The following is an 18,006-nucleotide window of genomic DNA, read 5'->3' as shown; positions in this document are numbered from 1 at the left end:
CATCAATCATCAAGGAGGGACTCACAGTCCTCTGGCTATGAAAGAAGTATCTCGAATTTTTTTGGTTTGGGCGGAATCCAGCTCCTGTCTAATCTCTGCGGTTTATATCCCAGGTGTAGACAATTGGGAAGCGGATTATCTCAGCCGCCAAATGTTCCATCCGGGCGAATGGTCTCTTCACCCAGAGGTATTTCTTCAGATTGTTCAAATGTGGGAACTTCCAGAAATAGATCTGATGGCGTCTCATCTAAACAAGAAACTTCCCAGATATCTGTCCAGATCCCGGGATCCTCAGGCGGAGGCAGTGGATGCATTTTCACTTCCTTGGAAGTATCATCCTGCCTATATCTTTCCGCCTCTAGTTCTTCTTCCAAGAGTAATCTCCAAGATACTGAAGGAATGCTCGTTTGTTCTGCTGGTAGCTCCGGCATGGCCTCACAGGTTTGGTATGCGGATCTTGTCCGGATGGCCTCTTGCCAACCATGGACTCTTCCGTTAGACCAGCCTTTCTGTCGCAAGGTCATTTTTTCCATCAGGATCTGAAATCCTTAAATTTATAGGTATGGAGATTGAACGCTTGATTCTTGGTCAAAGAGATTTCTCTGACTCTGTGATTAATACTATGGTACAGGCTCGTAAATCTGTATCTAGAGAGATATATTATAGAGTCTGGAAGACTTATATTTTTTGGTGTCTTTCTCATCATTTTTCTTGGCATTCTTTTAGAATGCCGAGAATTTTTTTCAGTTTCTTCAGGATGGTTTAGATAAGGGTTTGTCTGCAAGTTCCTTGAAAGGACAAATCTCTGCTCTTTCTGTTCTTTTTCACAGAAAGATTGCTATTCTTCCTGATATTCATTGTTTTGTACAAGCTTTGGTTCGTATAAAACCTGTCATTAAGTCAATTTCTCCTCCTTGGAGTTTGATTTTGGTTCTGGGAGCTCTTCAAGCTCCTCCCTTTGAACCTATGCATTCATTGGTCATTAAATTACTTTCTTGGGAAGTTTTGTTCCTTTTGGCCATCTCTTCTGCCAGAAGAGTTTCTGAATTATCTGCTCTTTTCTTGTGAGTCTCCTTTTCTGATTTTTCATCAGGATAAGGCGGTGTTGCGAACTTCTTTTGAATTTTTACCTAAAGTTGTGATTTCCAACAACATTAGTAGAGAAATTGTGGTTCCTTCATTATGTCCTAATCTTAAGAATTCTAAGGAGAAAGCATTGCATTCTTTGCATGTTGTTAGAGCTTTGAAATATTATGTTGAAGCTACTAAGTCTTTCCGAAAGACTTCTAGTCTATTTGTTATCTTTTCCAGTTCTAGAAAAGGCCAGAAAGCTTCTGCCATTTCTTTGGCATCTTGGTTGAAATCTTTAATTCATCTTGCCTATGTTGAGTCGGGTAAACCTCCGCCTCAGAGGATTACAGCTCATTCTACCAGGTCAGTTTCTACTTCCTGGGCGTTTAGGAATGAAGCTTCGGTTGATCAGATTTGCAAAGCAGCAACTTGGTCCTCTTTGCATACTTTTTCAATTCTACCTTTTTGATGTATTTTCTTCTTCTGAAGCAATTTTTGGTAGAAAAGTACTTCAGGCAGCGGTTTCAGTCTGAATCTTCTGCTTATGTTTTTTATTAAACTTTATTTTGGGTGTGGATTATTTTCAGCAGGAATTGGCTGTCTTTATTTTATCCCTCCCTCTCTAGTGACTCTTGTGTGGAAAGATCCACATCTTGGGTAATCATTATCCCATACGTCACTAGCTCATGGACTCTTGCTAATTTCATGAAAGAAAACATAATTTATGTAAGAACTTACCTGATAAATTCATTTCTTTCATATTAGCAAGAGTCCATGAGGCCCACCCTTTTTGTGGTGGTTATGATTTTTTTGTATAAAGCACAATTATTCCAATTCCTTATTTTATATGCTTTCGCACTTTTTTATCACCCCACTTCTTGGCTATTCGTTAAACTGAATTGTGGGTGTGGTGAGGGGTGTATTTATAGGCATTTTAAGGTTTGGGAAACTTTGCCCCTCCTGGTAGGAATGTATATCCCATACGTCACTAGCTCATGGACTCTTGCTAATATGAAAGAAATGAATTTATCAGGTAAGTTCTTACATAAATTATGTTTTATTAACCCCTAATCTGCTGCCCCAACATCGCTGACACCTATATACTATTTATTAACCCCTAATCTGCTGCCCCAACGTCGCTGCCACTATATTAAAGTTATTAACCCCTAAGTCTAACCCTAACCCCCTAACTTAAATATAATTACAATAAATCTAAATAAATATTCCTATCATTAACTAAATTATTCCTATTTAAAACTAAATACTTACCTGTAAAAAAAAAACCTAAGATAGCTACAATATAACTAATAGTTACATTGTAGCTATCTTAGGGTTTATTTTTATTTTACAGGCAAGTTTGTATTTTTTTAACTAGGTAGAATAGTTATTAAATAGTTATTAACTATTTAATAACTACCTAGCTAAAATAAATACAAAAGTACCTGTAAAAAAAAACCTAACCTAAGTTACACTAACACTACACTATAATTAAATACGGCTAGATTTAGAGTTTTGTCGGTAACGACCCGCGTATCTAACGCTGGTTTTTTTCCCCCTGCACCTTTTAAATACCACTGGTATTTAGAGTTCACAGAATGGCTGCGTTAGGCTCCAAAAAGGGAGCGTACAGGCATATTTACCGCCACTGCAACTCTCAATACCAGCGGTGCTTACGGACGCGGCCAGCTTCAAAAACGTGCTTGTGCACGATTCCCCCATAGGAAACAATGGGGCAGTTTGAGCTGAAAAAAAACCTAACTCCTGCAAAAAAGCAGCGTTCAGCTCCTAACGCAGCCCCATTGTTTCCTATGGGAAACACTTCCTAAGTCTGCACCTAACACCCTAACATGAACCCCGAGTCTAAACACCCCTAACCTTACACTTATTAACCCCAATCTGCCGCCCCCGCTATCACTGACACCTGCATATTTTTTTAACCCCTAATCTGCCTCTCCGTACACCGCCGCAACCTACATTATCCCTATGTACCTCTAATCTGCTGCCCCTAACACCGCCGACCCCTATATTATATTTATTAACCCCTAATCTGCCCCCACAACGTCGCTGCCAGCTACCTACAATAATTAACCCCTAATCTGCTGACCGGACCTCACCGCTACTCTAATAAATGTATTAACCCCTAAAGCTAACTCTAACCCAAACCCTAACACCCCCCTAAGTTAAATATAATTTAAATCTAACGAAATAAATTAACTCTTATTAAATAAACTATTCCTATTTAAAGCTAAATACTTACTTAAAATAAACCCTAATATATCTACAATATAACGAATAATTACATTGTAGCTATTTTAGGGTTTATATTTATTTTACAGGCAACTTTGTATTTATTTTAACCAGGTACAATAGCTATTAAATAGTTAATAACTATTTAATAGCTACCTAGTTAAAATAATTACAAAATTACCTGTAAAATAAATCCTAACCTAAGTTACAATTAAACCTAACACTACACTATTAATAAATTAATTAAATAAATTACCTACAAATACCTACAAATACCTACAAATAAAAAACTAAAGTACAAAAAATAAAAAAAGCTAAGTTACAAAAAATAAAAAAATAATTTACAAACATAATAAAAATATTACAACAATTTTAAACGAATTACACCTACTCTAAGCCCCCTAATAAAATAACAAAGCCCCCCAAAATAAAAAAATGCCCTACCCTATTCTAAAATTAAATTTGAAAAGCTCTTTTACCTTACCAGCCCTTAAAAGGGCCTTTTGCGGGGCATGCCCCAAAGAAAACAGCTCTTTTGCCTGTAAAAATAAACACAATACCACCCCCCAACATTACAACCCACCAACCACATACCCCTAATCTAACCCAAACCCCCCTTAAATAAACCTAACACTAAGCCCCTGATGATCTTCCTACCTTGTCTTCACCACGCCGGGTATCACCGATCGGTCCTCCAGAGGCTCCCGAAGTCTTCATCCTATCCGTCAGGAAGAAGTCCAGAAGAGGCTCCAAAGTCTTCATCCTATCCGGGCAGAAGAGGAGATCCGGACCGGCAAACATCTTCATCCAAGCGGCATCTTCTATCTTCATCCATCCGACGACGAGCGTCTCCATCTTCAAGACCTCCAGCGTGGATCCATCCTTTTCTTCCGATGTCCTAACACAGAATGAAGGCTCCTTTAAGGGACGTCATCCAAGATGGCGTCCCTCGAATTCCGATTGGCTGATTGGATCAGCCAATCGGATTAAACTTGAATCTGATTGTCTGATTCTATCAGCCAATCAGACTTTTCCTACCTTAATTCCGATTGGCTGATAGAATCCTATCAGCCAATCGGAATTCGAGGGACGCCATCTTGGATGACGTCCCTTAAAGGAGCCTTCATTCTGTGTTAGCACGTCGGAAGAAGAGGATGGATCCATGCCGGAGGTCTTGAAGATGGAGCCGCTCGTCGTCGGATGGATGAAGATAGAAGATGCCGCTTGGATGAAGATGTTTGCCGGTCCGGATCTCCTCTTCTGCCCGTATAGGATGAAGACTTTGGAGCCTCTTCTGGACTTCTTCTTGCCGGATAGGATGAAGACTTCGGGAGCCTCTGGAGGACTGATCGGTGATACCCGGCGTGGTGAAGACAAGGTAGGAAGATCTTCAGGGGCTTAGTGTTAGGTTTATTTAAGGGGGGTTTGCGTTAGATTAGGGGTATGTGGGTGGTGGGTTGTAATGTTGGGGGGTGGTATTGTGTTTATTTTTACAGGCAAAAGAGCTGTTTTCTTTGGGGCATGCCCCGCAAAAGGCCCTTTTAAGGGCTGGTAAGGTAAAAGAGCTTTTCAATTTTAATTTTAGAATAGGGTAGGGCATTTTTTTATTTTGGGGGGCTTTGTTATTTTATTAGTGGGCTTAGAGTAGGTGTAATTAGCTTAAAATTGTTGTAATATTTTTGATATGTTTGTAAATTATTTTTTTTATTTTTTGTAACAGTTCTTTTTTTATTTTTTGTACTTTAGTTAGTTTATTTAATTGCATTTATTTGTAGGTATTTTATTTAATTCATTTATTGATAGTGTAGTGTTAGGTTTAATTGTAGATAATTGTAGGTATTTTATTTAATTCATTTATTGATAGTGTAGTGTTAGGTTTAATTGTAGATAATTGTAGATATTTTATTTAATTCATTTATTGATAGTGTAGTGTTAGGTTTAATTGTAACTTAGGTTAGGATTTATTTTACAGGTAATTTTGTAATTATTTTAACTAGGTAGCTATTAAATAGTTATTAACTATTTAATAGCTATTGTACCTGGTTAAAATAATTACAAAGTTGCCTGTAAAATAAATATTAATCCTAAAATAGCTACAATATAATTATTAGTTATATTGTAGCTATATTAGGGTTTATTTTACAGGTAAATATTTAGCTTTAAATAGGATTAATTTATTTAATAAGAGTTCATTTATTTCGTTAGATAAAAATTATATTTAACTTAGGGGGGTGTTAGTGTTAGGGTTAGACTTAGCTTTAGGTGTCGGTGATGTTAGGGAGGACAGATTAGGGGTTAATACTATTTATTATAGGGTTATTGAGGCGGGAGTGAGGCGGATTAGGGGTTAATAACTTTATTATAGTAGCGGTGAGGTCCGGTCGGCAGATTAGGGGTTAATTATTGTAGGTAGGTGGCGGCGACGTTTTGGGGGGCAGATTAGGAGTTAATAAATATAATATAGGGGTCGGCGGTGTTAGGGGCAGCAGATTAGGGGTACATAGGGATAACGTAGGTGGCGGTGGTTTGCGGTCGTCAGATTAGGGGTTAAAAAAAATTAATAGAGTGGCGGTGATGTGGGGGGCCTTGGTTTAGGGGTGCATAGGTAGTTACTTTAGAGCACAGTAGTTAAGAGCTTTATGAACCGGCGTTAGCCCAGAAAGCTCTTAACTCCTGAATTTTTTCTGTAGCTGGAGTTTTGTCGTTAGATTTCTAACGCTCACTTCAGCCAAGACTCTAAATACCGGTGTTAGAAAGATCCCATTGAACAGATAGGATACGCAAATGGCGTAAGGGGATCTGCGGTATGGAAAAGTCGCGGCTGCAAAGTGAGCGTTAGACCTTTACCTACACTACTCTAAATACCAGTGGTAGCCCAAAACCAGCATTAGGAGCCTCTAACGCTGGTTTTGACGGCTAACGCAGAACTCTAAATCTAGGCGTAAATGAACTAAATTAAATACAATTACCTAAATTAAATTAAATTAGCTAAAGTACAAAACAAAACAAAACACTAAATTACAGAAAATAATAAACAAATTACAGATATTTAAACTAATTACACCTAATCTAATAGCCCTATTAAAATAAAATAAGGCCCCCCAAAATAAAAAAAAAACCTAGCCTAGACTAAACTACCAATAGCGCTTAAAAGGGCCTTTTGTGGGGCATTGCCCCAAAGTAATCAGCTCTTTTACCTGTAAAAAAAAATACAAACAACCCACCCCAACAGTAAAACACACTACCCACACAACCAACCCCCCAAATAAAATAAAATCTAAAATCTAAAAAAAACCTAAGCTCCCCATTGCCCATTGCCCTTAAAAGGGCAGTTAGCTCTATTGCAACCCAAAGTCCCAAACCAAAAAATTAAAATCCACCCAATACACCCTTAAAAAACCTAACACTAATCCCCTGAAGATCGACTTACCGGGAGAAGTCTTCATCCAAGCCGGGCAAAGTGGTCCTCCAGACGGGCAGAAGTCTTCATCCATCCAGCGCAGAGTGGGTCCATCTTCAAGACATCCGATGCGGAGCATCCTCTTCATCTGATGACTAAAGCTGAATGAAGGTACCTTTAAGTGACATCATCCAAGATGGCATCCCTTAGATTCCAATTGATTGATAGAATTCTATCTGCTAATCGGAATTAAGGTAGAAAAAAATCCTATTGGCTGATGCAATCATTGATTGATGTTGGAACAGCCAATAGAATGCGAGCTCAATCCTATTGGCTGATTGGATTAGCCAATAGGATTGAACTTTAATCCTATTGGCTGATTGCATCAGCCAATAGAATTTTTCTACCTTAATTCCGATTGGCTGATAGAATTCTATCAGCCAATTGGAATCTAAGGGACACCATCTTGGATGATGTCACTTAAAGGTACCTTCATTCAGCTTTAGTCGTTGGATGAAGAGGATGCTCCGCGTTTGATGTCTTGAAGATGGACCCGCTCCGTGCCGGATGGATGAAGATAGAAGATGCCGTCTTGATGACCACTTTGTCCAGCTTGGATGAAGACTTCTCCCGGATTCGTTGAGGACTTCGGTCCGGCTTGGATGAAGACTTCTCCCGGTAAGTCGATCTTCAGGGGGTTAGTGTTAGGTTTTTTTAAGGGTGTATCGGGTGGGTTTTATTTTTAGGTTAGGGACTTTGGGCTGCAATAGAGCTAACTGCCCTTTTAAGGGCAATGCCCATGCAAATGCCCTTATCAGGGCAATGGGGAGCTTAGGTTTTTTTTAGATAGTATTTTATTTGGGGGGTTAGTTGTGTGGGTGGTGAGTTTTACTGTTGGGGGGGTTGTTTGTATTTTTTTTACAGGTAAAAGAGCTGATTACTTTGGGGCAATGCCATGTAAAAGGCCCTTTTAAGGGCTATTGGTAGTTTAGTTTAGGCTAGGGTTTTTTTTTTATTTTGTTTTTTTATTTTTTATTTTAATAGGGCTATTAGACTAGGTGTAATTAGTTTAAATATCTGTATTTTGTTTATTTTCTGTAATTTAGTGTTGTTGTTTTTTTTGTACTTTAGCTAATTTAATTTAGGTAATTGTATTTAATTTAGTTAATTTATTTAATTATAGTGTAGTGTTAGGTGTTAGTGTAACTTAGGTTAGGTTTTATTTTACAGGTACTTTTGTATTTATTTTAGCTAGGTAGTTATTAAATAGTTAATAACTATTTAATAACCATTCTACCTAGTTAAAATAAATACAAATTTGCCTGTAAAATAAAAATAAACCTTAAGATAGATACAATGTAACTATTAGTTATATTGTAGCTATCTTAGGGTTTATTTTACAGGTAAGTATTTAGTTTTAAATAGGAATAATTTAGTTAATGATAGGAATATTTATTTAGATTTATTGTAATTATATTTAAGGGGGTGTTAGGGTTAGGGTTAGACTTTAGGGGTTAATAACTTTAATATAGTGGAGGCGACGTTGGGGCGGCAGATTAGGGGTTAATAAATAGTATGTAGGTGTCGGCGATGTTGGGGCAGCAGATTAGGGGTTAATAAATAGTATGTATGTGTTGGAGACATTGGGGACCGCAGATTAGGGGTTAATAAATGTAGGTAGTAGGCCGCGGTGTCCGAAGCGGCAGATTAGGGGTTAATAATTATAATGTAGGTGTTGGCGATGTCTGGGGTGGCAGATTAGGGGTTAATAAATATAATGTAGGTGTCGGCGATGTTGGGGGCAGCAGATTAGGGGTTCATAAATATAATGTAGGTGGCAGCAGTGCCCGGAGCGGCAGATTAGGGGTTAATAAATATAATGCAGGTGTTGGCGATGTTGGGGGTGGCAGATTAGGGGTTAATAAGTGTAAGATTAGGGGTGTTTAGATTCGGGGTTCATGTAAGGGTGTTAGGTGTAGACATAACTTTTATTTCCCCATAGGAATCAATGGGGCTGCGTTAAGGAGTTTTACACTGCTTTTTTGCAGGTGTTAGACTTTTTCTCAGCCGGCTCTCCCCGTTGATTCCTATGGGGAAATCGTGCACAAGCACGAACGACCAAGTCACCGCTGACTTAAGCAGCGCTGGTATTTGAGTGTGGTAATGAGCAAAATGTTGCTCAGCGCTCACTTCTTGTCTTTTAACGACAGGTTTCTGAAAACTCGTAATACCAGCGCTGTAGGTAAGTGAGCGGTGAGAGAAATCTGCTCGTTAGCCTCACATAGCCTCTAACGCGAAACTCGTAATCTGGGCCTTTGTTATTTTGATATATGCAAATCATATCTGTTGATTCTAAAATATTATGAAACAGTGTAAAAACTTTATGATTTATGTGAGTGCTATATAGAAATGTATATTTTTGCTCTAGTTATCCTGAGTAATAATATGACAATGCTACATTGAGTATGAAATTCTAGCTTAAAGCAGTCTGTGATTGGCTAGAGCAATGAAGACCAGGAATATTAATTTCACCAAGCTTTATAAGAGGTGCACACCTGGGCTGATCTGTAATATGAACATGTTTTAGAGTTTGTTGTACAAAAAAATGTTTTCAAAGTAACCTTTTTTTAATAGATCTATCTCAATCCATTAAAAGTTCCATATATTATAATGTGTATTCTTTATATTCAGTGTAAACAAATAAAAATGTATTTTTTACAGGAGACTTTCTAAGCAATACGAGCAATAAGCAATCAAAGGGAAATGTGAAACAAGCTATGACCAAAAGGGGTTTCTAAAAGGAAAAGATCTTAAATAAGATACTTATAAAAAAAATTAACAAAATCATGAGAAAAATGATAAGTGTATTTCCTGATTTATTCGAATACCAGCTACAATATAAAGTATCTGATGAGTTTACGCAGTGCAAAGTCGTTTAAAAAGTATTTTAAAAGCTGTTTTCCTGATGCACTGGAATTGCTCTAAATTTGTAAAGGGTGTGTAGTGTAGCCTATGGGGCCGATTTATCAAGCTAAAGACCACTGCTCCATAACTTGTCCGCCTGCTTTGATAGACTCCCCCTGCTTGCGGCCAATTGGCCGTGAATCTGCAGGGGGCGGCATTGCACCAGCAGTTCACATTAATAAATATACCCCTATGAGTAAAAGTCTGCTATCAGATTGGAATAAACCCTAAAATTACTCTGGTAAATGCTTTTAAAACAATTCAGTGCTTAATTGCTGATATATATTATATGTACATAAAAACACCTTATATATCCCTTTAAAATATGGTTGTACTTCTCACTCTCCAGGAACTTCCAGATTATCTGAAAGAGAAGACTCACCTTAAAGAGTGGCATGTGAACAAAACACGTATACAAATCATTCCTGCTTATATACAGATGTTTCAAGAGCTGAAAGTTTTGGACATTTCCCAAAATAAAATAACAAGCCTTCCACCTGAAATAGGTAAGTCTATCTAAATGTATGTTGTACAGAAAGGTGTCATCATATAAGCTGATGCCATTGTTCAGGATATAACTCTATTAGAAAGAGCACTTCAAATCATCCATGAAAATGAAAAAATAAAATACATGCCTCACCTAACATTGGTTTAGTCATATAAATTAATTTCTCCTCTTGAAGAACTCAAGTCAATATTTGCATGCTTAAGAATGGTACCCTCGTCTAGTTGTCTGTCACAAGCAGAAATTATCAAATAAATAAAGACATGCATACATGTAAATATTTATACATAATCTAAAACATATATTTCCTTTCATATATATTGTATATATAAGACTGAATGTATATTTAAGTTTCCCCCCACCTAATCTACAGATTGATCCCTAATTGCTTTATATTTTAACAACACAAATGATATAATGTAAAACAGATGGTTTTGATGACAAGCGACAGCTTTGCACAAAATCAGCAGTAACATAGAAAGCTTTATGATGAGATGATACTGTTCCTCTCTCGGCCTGAAAAAAGACAAGATAGAAGCTAGCATTATTGTGATTTGAAGTATATTTGTTTTTGGGACTGTCTCTCTCATACTTTTCCCACATACTTGATAATAGGGTCCACCCTTTGTTTCCTGTTATAATATCAGTTATATAGATAGGTATTTTGAGCATCAAGCCTTTGTATAAATATAAATTAACCCTTTTTATTGCTAGCTATACTGTTGGTCGAGCCAAGCTGATATATTTCCCATTCAGAAGTAATTATATTTAAGATGTGAATTTATCCGGCTCAAATAAATCTGTTTGAGTTACATTATTTAGTTGTCATGTGAGTATATGTTTTTTCCGTATATGTTTTCCTTATTCTAATGTATCACATGCTCATTGAAATCCAAAAAAAGGACATTTAAAGGAACAATCTAGTCAAAAATGTACTTTCATGATTCAGATAGGGCATGTCATTTTAAACAACTTTCCAATTTACTTTTATCATCAATTTTGTTTTGTTCTCTTGGTATTCTTAGTTGAAAGCTAAACCTAGGTAGGTTGATATGCTAATTTCTTATCCTTTGAAGGCTGTCTCTTATCTGAATGCATTTTGACAGTTTTTAACAACTAGAGGGCGTTAATTCATGTGTTCCATTTAAATAACATTGTGCTCACACCCATGGAGTTACCTAGGAGTCAGCACTGCTTGGCTAAAATGTAAGTCTGTCAAAATAAGTGAAATAAGGCGGTAGCCTACAGAGGGTTAGATACAAGGTAATCACAGAGGTAAAAGTAATATAACTGTGTTGGTTATGCAAAACTGGGGAATGGGTAATCAAGGGATTATCTATCTTTTTAAACAATAAAAATTCTGGTGTAAACTGTCCCTTAAAACAAAAACTCTAAATCCCCTTTCTTGAGGATATCATATATGATAGTTTTAATTTTTAAATTAGCATTAGAACCATAAGTCATCTTACGCAGTTAGTATATGCACATATTAACAGATATATGAGAAATATACATTTTTAATAAGAAGGGAAGCCAATGTATAAAATACATTTGAATGTAATTTATTTTAAAACAAAGAAAAAGTGTCAAAATGAGTTAAACTAGCTAATATTTAGTAGATGGGTTTATCATGATGTAATTGGATAATTTCTGAAACATAATTGATTTAAATATGCAAATAGCATTTATAAATTATAATGATATAAATTACAATGATTAAGGGTGAGAAAACCTTAAGCTTTATTGCTTGCTGACTGACAAAGGAATAAATCACAAAATTATTAGTGTTTTGAAGAAGTAGTGCATTCTAACAAAATAATACAATGTTCTAAGTTGTTAGAACATTTAATATTAATCAAATGCACATTTCTAACTATTTTAACTACTTAAAAATAATTAAATACAGAGTAAAAGATACACTTTCTCTTCCAGGACGAACATGACTGTTAAGTCAAACAGGAAAAACATATGTTTGATTAGGAATAGCATACAAGCGCACCTGGTACAGGACTTTAACTATGTGTTTACCCTTTTGCAGGGGGTTAAACACATAGCACCAATATTTTTATTATAACTAAAATTCTGTAACAAATTATAGCATTGTATTATTTCACTTTTGTTGCTTCAAAAGTAGGATGCTCTCTGTAATAGGAGCAGTGTTATAGCATTGTTTGTTGTTACCCTGTGTTCTAATGATTTGCTAATCTGTTGGTGCATCATTTTTTTCCTAGATGAAGAGTTTAGGGTGCAGAATAGTGATCTTCAATCTGGGCTGCTTAATGGGCAAATCAGACAGCTACCTATGGACATATTGGTCGAAGGTGGTGAATGTTAACTTCATGGAAAATGCTTTAAGAAGACTATTACGTTTCTCAAATACTGCACTGTATTTAGGCAGCTAGAACACCATTTTCTTACTGATGACAAATGAATGTGAGTCAAACATACCATACTTTCCCCGTTAGTTCCTGACAGCACTGTAAAACGTGTCAACGCAAGTGAAAGATGGCAAAGCTACTGCAGGATCATAGAAAATTCCAGGCTTAATAGTGCATGTGAGGGGCAGCTGAAGCATTTCATCTTGACTAGAGACATAGTTCATAACTGATAGTTAGCTTTGTCACTTTCACTTCTTACAACATATATGGACAGATTACGAGTGGAGCGCAAAATTGGGAGGGGAGAGAGGAGAGGGGGGAGGGGAGAGAGAGGAGAGGAGGGGGGGAGAGAGAGGAGAGGAGGGGGGATGGGGGGGAGAGGAGAGGGGGGGAGAGGAGGGGGGAGAGGGGGGGGAGAGAGAGGAGGGGAGGGAGAAAGGAGGGGAGGGGGAGAGGGGGGAGAGAGAGGAGAGGGGGAGAGGGGGGGAGAGAGAGTATAGGGGGAGAGAGAGGAGAGGGGGAGAGGGGGGAGAGAGAGGAGAGGGGGGAGAGAGAGGGGAGGGGGAGAGAGAGGGGGGAGAGAGGAGAGGGGGAGAGGGGGAGGGGGGGAGAGAGAGGAGAGGGGGGGAGAGAGAGGGGAGGGGGTGAAAGAGGGGAGGGGGGAGAGAGGAGAGGGGGAGAGAGAGGAGAGGGGGGACAAAGAGGAGAAGAGAGGGTGGAGGAGAGGGGGGGAGAAAGAGGAGAAGAGAGGGTGGGGGAGAGGAGAGGGGGGGGAGAAAGAGGAGAGGAGGGGGGAGAGGGGGGGGAGAGAGAGGGGAGGGGGAGGGGGGAGGAGGGGAGAGGGGGGGACAAAGAGGAGAAGAGAGGGTGGAGGAGAGGGGGGGAGAAAGGGGAGACGAAAGGGTGGGGGAGAGGAGAGGGGGGGAGAAAGAGGGGGGGAGAGAGAGGAGAGGAGGGGGGAGAGGGGGAGGAGAGGGGAGAGGGGGAGGAGAGGGGAGAGGGGGGAGAGAGGGGGAGAGGGGGGGAGAGAGGGGGAGAGGGGGGGAGAGAGAGGAAAGGGGGGAGAGAGAGGGGAGAGAGAGGGGGAGAGAGAGGGGGGGAGAGAGAGAGGAGAGAGAGGGGGGGGAGAGAGAGGAGAGGGGGGGAGGGGGAGAGGGGGGAGGGGGAGAGAGAGGAGAGGGGGAGTGAGGAGAGGGTGGGAGAGAGGAGAGGGGGGGACAAAGAGGAGAAGAGAGGGTGGAGGAGAGGGCGGGAGAAAGAGGAGAAGAGAGGGTGGGGGAGAGGAGAGGGGGGAGAAAGAGGAGAAGAGAGGGTGGGGGAGAGGAGAGGGGGGAGAGAGAGGAGAGGGGGGAGAGAGAGGAGAGGGGGAGAGAGGGGAGAGGGAGGGAGAGAGAGGAGAGGGGGGAGAGAGAGAAGAGGGAGGGAGAGAGAGGAGAGGGGGGAGAGAGAGGAGAGGGAGGGAGAGAGAGGAGAGGGGGGAGAGAGAGGAGAGGGGGGAGAGAGAGGAGAGGGGGGGAGAGAGGAGAGGGTGGGAGACAGGAGGCAGGGGAGAAAGAGGAGAAGAGAGGGTGGGAGAGAGGAGAGGGTGGAGAGAGAGGAGAAGAAAGGGTGGGAGAGAGGAGAGGGGGGAGAGAGAGGAGAGGGGGGAGAGAGAGGAGAGGGGAGAGAGAGAGGAGAGGGGGGAGAGAGAGAGGAGAGGGGGGAGAGAGAGAGGAGATGGGGGAGAGAGAGGGGGGGAAGAGAGAGGGGGAAGAGAGAGGGGGGAAACAGAAGGGGGGATAGGGGGGGAGAGAGAAGGGGGAGAGACAAGAGGGGGAGAGAGAGAGAGCAAAAGAGATGGGGAGAGAGAGAGAGAGCAAAAGAGAGGGGGAGAGAGAGAGAGCAAAAGAGATGGGGGAGAGAGAGAGCACAAAAGAGAAGGGGAGAGAGCGCAAAAGAGAGGGGGAGAGAATGCAAAAGAGAGGGGGAGAGAGAGAGCGCAAAAGAGAGGGGGAGAGAGCGCAAAAGAGAGGGGGGAGAGCGCAAAAGAGATGGGGGAGAGAGAGAGCGCCAAAGACATGGGGGAGAGAGAGAGCACCAAAGAGATGGGGGAGAGAGAGAGCACAAAAGAGAGGGGGAGATAGCGCAAAAGAGAGGGGGAGAGAGAGAGAGCCCAAAAGAGAGGGGGAGAGAGAGAGAGAGCGCAAAAGAGAGGGGGGGGAGAGAGCACAAGGGGTGGGACCGCTGTACTGAAAAAAATGGCCCGTGTGAACGGGCTTTAGGACTAATATATATATATATATATATATATATATATATATATATATATATATATATATATATATATATATATAGATAGATATTTTTTTTTTATATTAAATGTAAACTTTTTAAGGAAAATTAACAATTTTCTCTGAATTAAAGGGACAGTCTAGTCAAAATTAAACTTTCATGATTCAGATAGGGCATGCAATTTTAAACAACTTTCCAATTTACTTTTATCATCAAATTTGCTTTGTTCCCTAGGTGGTATTTTTTAAAAGCTAAACCTAGGAAGGCTCAAACTGATTTCTAAACCGTTGAAAACCGCCTCCTAGCTCAGAGCATTTTGAAAGTTTTTCACAGTTAGACAGTACTAGTTTATGTGTGTCATATAGATAACATTGTGCTCACTCCCGTGGGGTTACTTAGAAATCTGCACTGATTGGCTAAACTGCATGTCTGTCAAAAGCACTGAGATAGGGGAGCAGTCTGCAGAGGCTTAGATACAAGGTAATCACAGAGGTAAAACATATATTAATATAACTGTGTTGGATATGCAAAACTGGTGAATGTGTAATAAAGGGATTATCTACCTTTTAAATAATAAAAATTCTGGTGTAGACTGTCCCTTTAAGTAAAAACTGACAAAAGTATCTTGTAGTCACTATTCTTTATTTAAAATGTAATAGAACAGAAACTTCACTTGATTTATGACTCCACATACTTTAAACTGTACAACAAATGAGAATGGCATGGACAAAACTATTAGTACCCTTAAAGGGATACTGAACCCGATTTTTTTCTTTCGTGATTCAGATAGAGCATGAAATTTTCAGCAACTTTCTAATTTACTCCTATTATCAAATTTTCTTCATTCTGTTGGTATCTTTATTTTAAATGCAAAAATGTAAGTTTAGATGCCAGCCCATTTTTGGTGAACAACCTGGGTTGTTCTTGCTGATTGGTGGATAAATTCATCCACCAATAAAAAAGTGCTGTCCAGTGTCTGAAACAAAAAAAAAGCTTAGATGCATAATTTTTCAAATAAAGATAGCAAAAGAACGAAGACAAAATTGATAATAGGAGTACATTAGAAAATTGCTTAACATTGCATGCTCTATCTGAATTACGAAAGAAAAAATTTGGGTTCAGTGTCCCTTTAAACTAATAATTTGTAGCACAGTTCCTGGAGACAATAACTGCAATCAAGCACTTTCTTTAGCTCTTTCGACTGGGATTTTGGCCCACTCTTCTTGAGCAAACTGCTCCAGTTATCTCAGGTTTGATTGATGCCTTTTTCCAACTGCGAGTTTAGCTCTTTCCACAGATGTTCTAAGGGATTCAGATCTGTTACCATAGAAGATCACTTCGGAACAGTCCAATGTTTTCTTTTCATCAAGTCTTGTGAGCTTTTTGAGGTATGTTTCGGGTCATTAATTATCCTGCTGGAGGATCCATGAACTGTGACAGAGACACTGCACAGTACATTTCGCTCCGGAATGCTTTGATAGTATTCTTATTTCATCTTGATCTTCACCGATTATAGGCTTTTTTTTTTCCTTCTGTATACATGGAGTTGTTGTGATTTGCCAAAAAGCACTACTTTTGTTTCATCTGTCCAAAGGACATTCTCTAAGAAGGACAGTAAGCCTTTTTTGTGTTTCTATTCCAAAGTCTTCTACTATAAAGCCTATTTTCATTCAGACACCGACAGTTGGTGCAACTTGAAACAGTTGCACCTTAAAGGGATAGGAAATTCAAAATTAAACTTGCATGATTCAGATAGAGAATGTCATTTTAAGACACTTTTAAATTCACTCTTTATTTTCAAATGTGCTTCGTACTCTTAGTATCCCTTGTTAAAAAATGAATACGCACATATCATATACTGGTGGGAGCTGCTGCTAATTGGTGCCTGCACACATTTGTCTGTTGTGATTGGCTAAATAGATATTTTCAGCTTGCTGTCAGTAGTGCAATGCTGTCCCTTAAGCAATGTATAACAAGAGAATGAAGAAAATTTGAAAATAGAATTAAATGGGAAAGTTGTTTAAAATCGTATGTCCTATCTGAATCATAAAAGAAAATTGTGGGGTTTACTATATCTTTAAGCTTCAACATTAGCTAGGATCTGTTTTGAAGTTGTCCTTGGTTCTTTCTCCACCATATGAACAATCTTTCTCATCATTCTAGAGTCAATTTTCCTCTTGCGGCCACGTCACATGTGACTTAAACACCTTAATAATACTGGCAACAGTGCTTTTTAGAGATGGACTTGTAGCCTTGTATTACCTTCTTTCTAACCTCCCCAGACAACTCTCTGGTTTTCTTTCTTTTTTTCCATGACAGTGTGATATACACAGTGACACACAACAGCAGAGTGAGTACTTTTCACCATTTAAACTGGCTGAACGAGTGATTATATGATTGAAAACACTCATGGTACTAATTGAAAGAGAATAGTCTGATTGAATTATTACTATAAAACAATTCTTTATTGTAACTTCTAAAGGGTATCATTAGTATTGTCCAAGTCATTGTATTATGTCTTTATAGAATAACAAAAGAATTTGTGCACAATTGCACTATGTGTGAATGACAATATATATTTTAATTCAACAGTTTTCAGGGTGAATGATGCATTATTTGATTAAAATGCAAGGGTACCAATACTTTCAGCCACATCTGTATAGTATTATTTGATAAATAAAAATTGTAACATAAATACAATTCCTATAGACACTGAAACAAAGGTGCATTTTTTTTTTCATTTTTTTTTTACAAATTAAATTTGGAATTATCACAAATTTTTATTAAATTAAAATATTTTCAACGGATCATCACATTATTTCATATTTCTAGTAGTTGTATTAATATTTTTTATCTAAACTGCATTAGCTTGATTCTGCGATTTTGAACATTAAAGTATTTGATAAAGGAAATAAAATGTAATATTTTAGCAATATTATAAAAAAACATTTTAAGTATATTTGTAATTTGCAAATACTAATAAATGCTCAGCTAATTGTTAACTAAGGGCCAGATTACAAGTGAAATGCTAACTTTGCCAAACACGCTCTAACTGCGTTCAAAGTAAAAAACATGATTGTAGCCAGGTTAGAGCAGGTATAACAAGTTGAAAGTAAAAAGTTAGCGTGTGGGGGAAAGACCGACAAGCGCTGACTTCAGGACTTTTTCTT

At 38.8% G+C, this 18,006-nt stretch overlaps 1 protein-coding gene across 2 annotated transcripts in view; it reads left to right on the top strand.

Moving 5' to 3' along the window:
• LRRC2 (leucine rich repeat containing 2) overlaps positions 1–18,006 on the top strand; it is a 738,808-nt gene that overhangs the window by 380,700 nt on the left and 340,102 nt on the right. For both annotated transcript variants that reach the window (XM_053702403.1, XM_053702404.1), the window contains exon 4: positions 10,032–10,188. In XM_053702403.1, the coding sequence (XP_053558378.1) occupies positions 10,032–10,188 (157 nt within the window). The remainder of the gene's footprint in view (positions 1–10,031; positions 10,189–18,006) is intronic.

The sequence above is a fragment of the Bombina bombina genome, chromosome 2 (assembly GCF_027579735.1).
Source record: "Bombina bombina isolate aBomBom1 chromosome 2, aBomBom1.pri, whole genome shotgun sequence".
Lineage (NCBI taxonomy): Eukaryota > Metazoa > Chordata > Amphibia > Anura > Bombinatoridae > Bombina > Bombina bombina.
This window is presented reverse-complemented; position numbering and strand designations above follow the sequence as displayed.